This window comes from Phycomyces blakesleeanus, assembly GCF_001638985.1.
Source record: "Phycomyces blakesleeanus NRRL 1555(-) unplaced genomic scaffold PHYBLscaffold_11, whole genome shotgun sequence".
NCBI classification, from domain to species: Eukaryota; Fungi; Mucoromycota; class Mucoromycetes; order Mucorales; family Phycomycetaceae; genus Phycomyces; species Phycomyces blakesleeanus.
In genome coordinates this window covers 619,079-629,198 of record NW_017265144.1, presented here as the reverse complement: position 1 = coordinate 629,198, position 10,120 = coordinate 619,079, and the positions used below count along the sequence as shown (strand labels likewise).

The following is a 10,120-nucleotide window of genomic DNA, read 5'->3' as shown; positions in this document are numbered from 1 at the left end:
CTGGTGTATTTCCATTCCTGTGTATATAGTCTGGCAGCAATAAAGAATCATCGGATGGACATTTTGAAGTTACACATTTAACCAAGTAGTATACGGTAGTATGAAGACATATACTTTCTTTTTGTTTGTCTCCCATACAAAAGACACTCGATTTCGACAGACCAAACCCACAGTTAATATTGGACCAACTTTATTATACATAGCATCAACTGTTTCCTCCACGAGTACATCTCTCCCCCCCACTATCACAGAAGTCAGCGTTTCTTCTAGCCATGGCTACCTTTCTACGACCTTCCGATTTCTCAAAACTTCGGTTGTTTTCCGCCACCGTCAACTTCACATCTGGTGCGCTCACTTTTGATGTTTTGGCACCCAAAGAAAGTCAGAAAGGACGGAGAATAGGGAAGACGATAATTATCTAGAAGCATGCAGCCGCTAGTCTCTGCCCTGTTCGTACCTTTTGCGCTCTCCGTGACAATCCTAAAGCACAATTCGCCCACAAGAGGCATTTTTCGTCAAAGTCAACCAACCAAGCCGAGCAGTACAGACTTCTACAATTTCTCCTTGAATTAGAAATTCGCTACCCAGGTAAACACACTACACAGTATCAATTAGATCGATAGCCCCCTACCTTGCATTGGAGTGTGGAATACTTGCAGTATATATTGTAGCTCTTGGAAGCTGGTCTTAATAAGATACATTCTAAAACTATCACAGACGAAACCACAAGTCTTCTGCAAACTTCATCAGTATAATCTTACAAGTTCCAGTTGGTATTTCAGATGAGAACGGCGATGAATTTTCTGATGTGAACGAGCCCACGGAAAATTGAACTCTGAATCAGCAATTGTTTATTCGCAGTTCGTTTGACGGTCTCACCCGAATTTTGGAAGAGCCATTGTTCCTTCCCAGCTAGTTTTCTGGTATATCTACGAAATTATTTATTTATTTATTTTTTAAAAAAAAGCAATATTTAAATGGTTTCAATAAAAACAACTTTTCCGATAAGGAGTTCCATAAGCACCCTTTACCTGTATATTTATTTTCTATTCATCTTGGTTATAAATTTGCTCTAAAGATTAAACTGATTCTTGTTTTTTTAACCTACAAGTATGTAATTAGTAACAAAGAATTAGAAAATGATTAGGGTGTCTGCAGAAGTAGTATTTAAATTCAATTTGCTTATTAATTAAATGATTTTTGGAAAATGCCGTTAAAAAACTCTTCTATAATTAAAGTATTTCTAACAACAATATATTTTTAAATTTTTAAATTTTTATCAGTTGGAGCATGGAAATCACATACATAATTTTAAAAAATAAAATCATCTTAAGAAAAGAAGAGTGTGTTTGAAAATATTATTATTTTTCAAGTGCTTCATTTTTATTGAAAGTTAAAGTGAAAGTAAAAGTGCTACTGCCGCAGATTCTCTAATAAAATCACAGAGTTTTAAGAAATTTTGTAATTTTTAAAGAAAATTAAAAGGGGGGAGTGAGAGAGTGGGGGGAAGGGTAAGTTATGCATTTATGAAATTAGAGTTAAGAGAGTCTTGGGGGGTTGGTTTTATAAAACGAATAGTGAAGGATTGATTATATGTTGAAATTATTTCTAAGAGTCTAGAAAAGCATTGGATTTTTTAATAAACGAATAGTAACGGGACGATTTTTGGGTATTGACCAATTCTGAAAATGTTAGGATATATTTAGATTCGTTAACAAAATGAATGGTGAAGGTATCTCCTTTTTTGTCTCACAAAAGCATAAAATATATATGTAAAAAAAAACTAGCCCGTCTAATTCAATTTATAAAAAAATCTAAAAAGATCTCTGAAACACTAAGGCGTTTCTGAAACAAATAGCTACCCCGTCCAACGAACCGGTTTGTAAATCACCAAAGTTTTCCTAGCAGTGGTGATATTTTTTGAAACACTTGATTACCCCTACCCAATCGTTTTATAAAAAAAATATAAGGTTTCTCTAAAACGCCACTCTTGCATGGACCGCATGACTGATATTCATCTCACTCTCCCCTTTTAATTTTATTTTCTAAAAATTATGAAATCTTCTCAAATTCTGTGATTTTGTGAGAATTTGCAACAGTAGCACTTTTCTTTTCAATAAATTGTACTGATACGCTACACTAATATTTGAAAATAGTTGGAGTAGACAGAATAAAAGATTAAAGAAAGGCAAAAAAAGGATAAAACATGTTCAGGATCAATTTGGTTAATCAGACTAATTTATGACTGTCCGCACCTTTTTTTAAAAAAAACAATTGTTCAAAATTGTGCTTATAATGCCGTCCCTATCATTAACTGGGAATCTTTTATTGTAAATTATTCTAGATTTTGCTCCCTAGCACACAGTTTTCATCAAATACATGCTCTTCTTTTCAACCAAAATGACACTTGAAGAATACTAGTTATTTAGAGTCGATTAAAAAATTGACCTTTTTTTGCCCTTTTCTTTGAACTTTTGGTCTGTCAACACCAACTGTTTTAAAATATTAGGGTAGCGTATCAGTACAATTTATTGAAAAGAAAAGTGCTACTGTTGCAAATTCTCACAAAATCACAGAATTTGAGAAGATTTCATAATTTTTAGAAAATAAAATTAAAAGGGGAGAGTGAGATGAATATCAGTCATGCGGTCCATGCAAGAGTGGCGTTTTAGAGAAACCTTATATTTTTTTTATAAAACGATTGGGTAGGGGTAATCAAGTGTTTCAAAAAATATCACCACTGCTAGGAAAACTTTGGTGATTTACAAACCGGTTCGTTGGACGGGGTAGCTATTTGTTTCAGAAACGCCTTAGTGTTTCAGAGATCTTTTTAGATTTTTTTATAAATTGAATTAGACGGGCTAGTTTTTTTTTACATATATATTTTATGCTTTTGTGAGACAAAAAAGGAGATACCTTCACCATTCATTTTGTTAACGAATCTAAATATATCCTAACATTTTCAGAATTGGTCAATACCCAAAAATCGTCCCGTTACTATTCGTTTATTAAAAAATCCAATGCTTTTCTAGACTCTTAGAAATAATTTCAACATATAATCAATCCTTCACTATTCGTTTTATAAAACCAACCCCCCAAGACTCTCTTAACTCTAATTTCATAAATGCATAACTTACCCTTCCCCCCACTCTCTCACTCCCCCCTTTTAATTTTCTTTAAAAATTACAAAATTTCTTAAAACTCTGTGATTTTATTAGAGAATCTGCGGCAGTAGCACTTTTACTTTCACTTTAACTTTCAATAAAAATGAAGCACTTGAAAAATAATAATATTTTCAAACACACTCTTCTTTTCTTAAGATGATTTTATTGGATTTTTGTCTTTTAATGATAATTTAACAAAAAAAAAAGCGAGCTAAATACCTTGAACGTTATCAGCTTTGTAGTAATCATAATTTTTACGAGTTTTTCTAATTATTGTTATAAGCTACTATCTTATTTAAATAAGAAGAAGAAAAAAAATATGTATAAAAATGGGAATCTATAGAGCAGATCATAAACTATCCAATATTTTTAGTAAATATTTTTAGAAATGTAATAGCTGGGGCTGCTTCTTTTTTTTTGAACTACATTTTCCAAAGTATATATATTTTATATAAAGCTAAATTCAAATAATACGACTAAAGGTACTCTTAATTACATGACTTACACTCTACACTTGATCTTTCAATTACAAAAAAAAACAGACGTATGGCTTCGTTTACTACAAAAACAATTAGAGTAATTCTTCCTCTCTGTTCCTCTTAAACCTTACTCTCGAACCTCTTCTCTATATTCTCATTAGCCATACCTTCCTATGGGTTTACCTCCCCCAGTTCAAGCCCAAATAATTGTTTTCGTGCTTCCCATTTGTGTTATACACATCACAATTGAATGAAGAACAGATTCCACAACGAAACACTGGTTCCTTCTTGCTAATGAACCTGGCAAGTTAACTATCTCCGGAACTGTTACACACCAGGCACACGCACACTAAACACTCATACAGTATAAACCAACCATTACATAACAGGAATTTGAATTACAGGAACTTTAATAACAACAGATATAAACAATATTATTTTGTCTCTTTAATAAATAACACTCTCACAGTATCTAATTTTCCCATTATTGAGATATTAACCTAATAACAATCGCAAATACCTCATTGTCAACTGGGATATTCGGTACAGACACTATGGAACTTTCAATTTAAAGAATCCATATTTCACTTGAATACTTAAAAAACGTTCAGTCAAACAGTATCAACTCACCTTTACATGATCACGGCTTGTATGATGAAGAGGAACTAGAAGACTGCTGGAAATACGAGCTTTATAAAGGATACAGCAAATTTAGATTTGGTAAGGTTGAAGATTTTCCTTTGATATTGAAAGCAACCGGCAAAGAGAGTTAGATAATATAGTGTATAAGAGAGTATTTTCAAAAACAAATAGTAAATTAAAAAAATACTCAAACAATATACTGTGATATTTCATTCTGAGTGTAATAAAACAAGGAATTGACGGTGGAAAATAAAAGTTATAAAACAAAGCAAAATATCTTGATAGTAAAATATCTAATTTTGAGCTATCAGATCATCAATACAGTGAGAAAGCTGCTCTGTATTGGACTGAATATTTGAGCTTGCTAGGTCACAACATAAATTAACGAACTCTTTTTGTGCATTCCAAATGTTCTGTGATATCATTATTCATATATTTTTTTTAAAAAAAAAAAACAACTGTAGTCGTACTTGGAAACAAAATAGCTTTCGGTTGGCTGTTATTCATTTTCACTTCTCCTAGTTTGTCTTCTTTTTTGTTTTTGTCCTTCTTTAAAAAAATGATAATGTGCTACAAAAGCCAAACTAACAAGGTGTTGCTGCGCCTTGTACATCTTTATGGTTACCTCAATGATTCAAATGTAACCAGAATTGTAACTCGCACCATTAGTTTGTCGCAACGTTTATGTTCTTTTAGCTGGAGATTTTCATTTTATTGTCATATATATATATATATGGCAATATACTGATTTTCATCTGTTTCATTTCTTTCTCCCTTTCCTTTTCTTTCTATATAATTATTATAATTGTAATGGCAGAGCTACCATATGAAATTCTTTCGCAGATTGCTGTTAACTTATCAACAACGGACAAATGTTCTTGTGCCCTAACCTGCAAGGCATGGAGATATCCGTTTCAAGAGGCCCTGTGGAGAAATATACAGATTGATACCTGTCAACGAGCGAAAGAACTTATTGAAATGATCAAAACTTCCCAAAATGTATCCACATTACATTGTCTATGGGTTCACAGTTTACGCACACCTAATTTTAGTTATCCATTAGAAGTACCAGAGATACATTTTTTTGGATTATTCAAACATCTGCCAAACTTGAAGCGCTTGGATCTAGGGAGTAACGACTATAGAAATGTCTATACAGAGATAACAAGATCAGATGCAGTATGGAAGTCTTTGGAAAGTTTGAAGATACACTTGCGTGCAACTAAAGACAAACAGTCAGCAAAAGACCTATTTGAATTCATAAACACGTGTAGCATGCTCCAAAAATTGGAAATACACAGAGTAGAGCAAGGGTTTCACACGGAATTTAGTGTTGTTGACTTTGACAAAATGCACCAAAACTTGCAAAAACTATCTTCTATTGACGCTGAAATATATCTCAATATCGACTTTTCGTCTATATTGGACACAATCCCAAATACGACACCGGCTTTTGCTGTCACGACCCTGGATATATATTCGATAGCATACGAATGCCATAGCATTTACTATAATAGAGATTGGAATAAATGGAATCCTTTGTGGCTGTACTATTTTGGATACAAGTATCCGAACTTGCGCTCTCTAAAGCTAAACGCCACACAAGTACGTACTGACAATATGAACTCGGGCCAGAAGCTGGCAATGATATCTCTTTTTCAATCCAATCCAAATGCATTTCGGCACCTGGAAACATTCAACTTTACGATCGACGAGTATTTTGTGTTTGGCGACTTTGTTTTATGGGAATTGTTTTATGCATTAAAAGTCCCTCTGAAGCATTTGGAATTAGACGGAACACATTGCGATGAAGTAGACCGTTCGTATCCGATTGACATCGACAGAATTTTACGGTCATTTTCTGAAACACTCGAAAGTCTTTCGCTTACAGGGTTTATATATAGCGATAATGACGAAAATTCGATTCTCGAATTATCCTCTTACTATCCGGTTTTGACAAATATTTGCATCAATAGCGACGGATCTTCTCTTAACCTTGGTAATCTATTGGACAGATGTGTGGCACTCAAACAACTGAAATTTGGTGCTGGATATTTGAGCATTGATCCAGAAACGACAACCGAGGAGTCAGCGCAGCAGAAACAGGAGCAGCATTATCAGCATGGATTGCAGATTTTAATCTTGCACGAGTGCGCTGTAACCACTGAATTATTAAATTACTTTTCTTTCAGGTGTAGAAGTTTGGAATATATGACCTTGGATAATGTGTTCATCGAGGGATCTATCTGTGAAAAAACAGGATGCATGCTACTCGATATGACACATACTAGCCTAAAGACTTTGAACATCGGCCTGCTCCAATACGGCACATCGGACGAAGTAACGGGCCCAAATCATACTATTGATCTGACACTTGTGTCTCAATTATCAGACGAAAAGAACGAAACAGAAAAAAAGGAAATGGATTCAAAGTGGCCTATAATAGGAATTAACCATATTGGGTGGTTCCATACATATAGTATCTGGAATTATTGTGGGCGTGCTTACATATACACTATGAAGCTTACAGAAAAAGGATCCAATACCCCACTTGAATACTACCAAAACTTGCGGTCAAACAGAATCAGTCAAACAGTAAAAGATGCCAGCTTGTGTAATGAAAATATCTCCAAAATGGAAAGATACTGCAGACTTGACTATGGATATGCCGAATTGAGATTTAAAAAGATTAAAACTGCTCTTGTTAAATATGAAAAAGAATATTTTGACTGGTAGAGAATAGGCCGTATGATAGGCTCTTTTCAAAAGAAAATAAAGTAAAAACCAAATTCACACAAGTAATATATTGTAAGTTCAATTTTGAGCGTAAAAATACAAGACATAAACAGTAGATGACCAAAGTCATAAGCCAAGGTACAAAGTCTAATTGCAAAGAGCATCCCAAACAGTCATCTTTATCTCTAATTTATAATTTTAGCTAAAGGTTGTACCTCCACCAGTGCAACTTATTGTATTCTAAATAAAGATTATTTGAAAAGGATTTAAAATTGATTACTAAAAACATCTTCAAAAAAAAATATTTAAAAATATAAATTGAACTGTTGGGTGAAGTGATCCTTTATTTAGCTAAAGTGGTGGTGTCTTGTTTTAGGAAAGTTAAGAGCTAGCCGACTGTTGGATATCCTCTTACTACCCATTTTTGACAAGGATTTAAATCAGTGGTAACAATGTGGATCTTCTTATAAATGATCTATTGGACAATTGCCCGGCCCCCAAACGAGTGGGATTTAGTGGTAGAACATTGCGCATTAAACCAAGTCCAACAACCGAGGATCTAAAACTACAGCAACATGGACTACAGATCTTAAGTCTATATCGGTGTACTACATTTGCCAAAGTATTGAATTATATCTCTTTAAGGTGCGAAAGATTGAGAGATATGACTTTGGATAATTTGTGTGTCCTAGGATTTAGATGTAAAAATCCTGGAGATTTGCTAATTGGTATGCCATATACTTTCTTAAACACTCTGGGAATTGGCATTGTTGAATACAGTACATCATCCAAACAAACAGGTAGAGATTATGCTGTCAGCCTGATACTTCTGCCTCAACTAAACGACCCTCGATTATCAGACGAAAAGAACGAAAGAAAGAAAACTGAGATTGATCTAAGATCTCCTTTATTAGCAATTCATCATATTTATTGGCTATATACATATGAGTACGAACCGGTTGTTTGGAGAGCTGGCCAAGAAACTATAGTACTTTCAGAGGAAAAAGTCGATGTCATACTTAAATACGATCAAAGCTTTCAGTCGAATACAGCCAGTTTGACTTTTAAGGATGATAGCTCGTATAGTGGATACGAGCGAGAGAACAACTGGACGCACGGGCTTTACAATGGATATGGCGAATTGAGATTCGGCAATATTAAGGCTGTTCCTGTTATATTTTTACCAGAAGATATCGAGTGATAAATATGTGTGCTGTATTGGTTCTGCTCAGACCATGATATCCTGCAAAGAAGTATGGGGCTATTTACAGAGTCTCCTTCGATTCCTTGCACAATGTACATTCTTGTGCATTGTATTTCATGGTTATTACTTTTCACATGATACTTACAGCAAAATAGTATTAATTGTTCGCATGTAAGAATCTTTAAAGAAGCAATGATAAATTTTCTATTTCTATCTACCTTTATTTTATTGATCTTGATTCTAATTTTACTTTTATATGATTTGCTTTACACTTTTATTCTAATCGTCCTTAATTTATAACAGCTCTTGGGGATAGGTATAGACACACTTCTTGGAATGTTTGTTCTTTTTCTTTCTATATATATATCTATTATTATATTTCTTACTGTTGGGTAAACCCGAGCGTTATCACAGTACTTCATTTTCTCTATATTCTATTTTGTTTTCTGGACTCATTGAAAACTCTTTTCGCTTTTTATTTCTGACAACGTTTTATACAGAAACTAATTAGCACGGCAAATATTTTCTTATGTAAACAGAGTTCACACAGTAGGTTTTTGACTTTTGACTTTTACTATTATTATTATTATTATCCTTCAAGAGACACACCGATAGAAAAAGTAAGTTTGTCGCCAGTGACATACGTTTGCACTTTTTTCAATGTAGTGGTTCCATAATATACACGTCCATTTGGAGTCCTTACTTCTAAATTATCTTTAAGGTTAAAAAAACAAACAATAAACTCAATATATGGTATTATAATATTTGCCATACTCAGGCTCATACGAAGCTCCTAAAAAAACATGTTATAATATGATTTTATTATTATTAAATGCTATCATTCATGCATATAATTTTGCTGTCATCTACAGGTTATTTACCTGGCTTTATTATAGATAAAGAAACTTTGATTTTCTCGGTAGAATCTTCTTTGTCACTTTCTGTAACTTTCTTTCCTACCAAGACGAATATCCCAAGAGACTATTATAACAAACCGATGTAAATACGCATATACACACTATTATATAGTTAATTTGAAGATAGCATACCTCTGGACGCTCTGAGGTCCCTTTATTCAGCTTGTTTATAAGCATTATATACTGACATTCAAACATCAGTGTTAGCTTCATCGTACCTGGACATTGCTATAAATTGAATATATAATTATCAGTAGTCTATTCTTTAAAATATTTACTCTCTTTAACATAAATAAATCATAGCCATAATCTGCTTATAAACTCTTTTCCTACCATTCATTATTCTTGAGATTAAAGAACAGGCTTTCTGAAATCGTATTCAAAGGTATCTTGGACCATTCCGATACAGTCCACTCATAGTTGCACTTATTAAATACCCCGACGTTTTTATATCTTTCAACTAGAATAAATTTTGAATAGAAATAATGTGTTAATGTTTAAAGCAACAGAATTGTTGACTGCTCTTACCCATTAAATCAAGTGTAGGGAAGAGTTGTTGAATGTGTTATGTATGTTAAAGGAACCACACTTTTATATCCTAATTATACCAATAAATAACACACACACACATACACAAAAAAGTATCTGTGAGAAAGAAATTGTGTTAACTTGTATTTGGCTTGTTATAAATGTTTCATTTGCAGAATCTAGGCTATGAACTAACTGACTTAAAATATGTGACTCAAGTCAAGTATTGATCTGAAACAACATCAACAAAGAGTAGTTGATATCAAAGAGCCAATACACTTTCTTAACACATTTCGGAAAATATAACATAAAAATATTTTTTTTCTCAAAAGACAGTAACAAGAGGTAAGAACTTTTCCCAAGGAAAAAATATATATAAAAGAGATAGAAAACATCAAGCTAGAAACAGTATCTTTAACAGATACAACTCCTCATTATTTCTTATTAAAA

General features: G+C 33.2%; 3 protein-coding genes across 3 annotated transcripts; 2 read left to right on the top strand and 1 right to left on the bottom strand.

Moving 5' to 3' along the window:
• Positions 1–272: 272 nt before the first annotated feature.
• Positions 273–832, top strand: PHYBLDRAFT_168660 (hypothetical protein; the record flags this gene model as incomplete). Its single annotated transcript, XM_018435914.1, has 3 exons — positions 273–381; positions 433–588; positions 771–832. The coding sequence occupies 3 exons, from the start codon at positions 273–275 to the stop codon at positions 830–832; spliced, it is 327 nt and encodes a 108-aa protein (XP_018291345.1).
• Positions 833–5,095: 4,263 nt separating this feature from the next.
• Positions 5,096–8,222, top strand: PHYBLDRAFT_65909 (hypothetical protein; the record flags this gene model as incomplete). The annotated part of the gene is made up of 2 exons (XM_018441552.1): positions 5,096–7,017; positions 7,466–8,222. The coding sequence occupies 2 exons, from the start codon at positions 5,096–5,098 to the stop codon at positions 8,220–8,222; spliced, it is 2,679 nt and encodes an 892-aa protein (XP_018291344.1).
• Positions 8,223–8,814: 592 nt separating this feature from the next.
• PHYBLDRAFT_168658 (hypothetical protein) lies at positions 8,815–9,674 on the bottom strand (the record flags this gene model as incomplete). Its single annotated transcript, XM_018435913.1, has 5 exons — positions 8,815–8,939; positions 9,107–9,206; positions 9,361–9,370; positions 9,476–9,602; positions 9,671–9,674. The coding sequence occupies 5 exons, from the start codon at positions 9,672–9,674 to the stop codon at positions 8,815–8,817; spliced, it is 366 nt and encodes a 121-aa protein (XP_018291343.1).
• Positions 9,675–10,120: the final 446 nt, after the last annotated feature.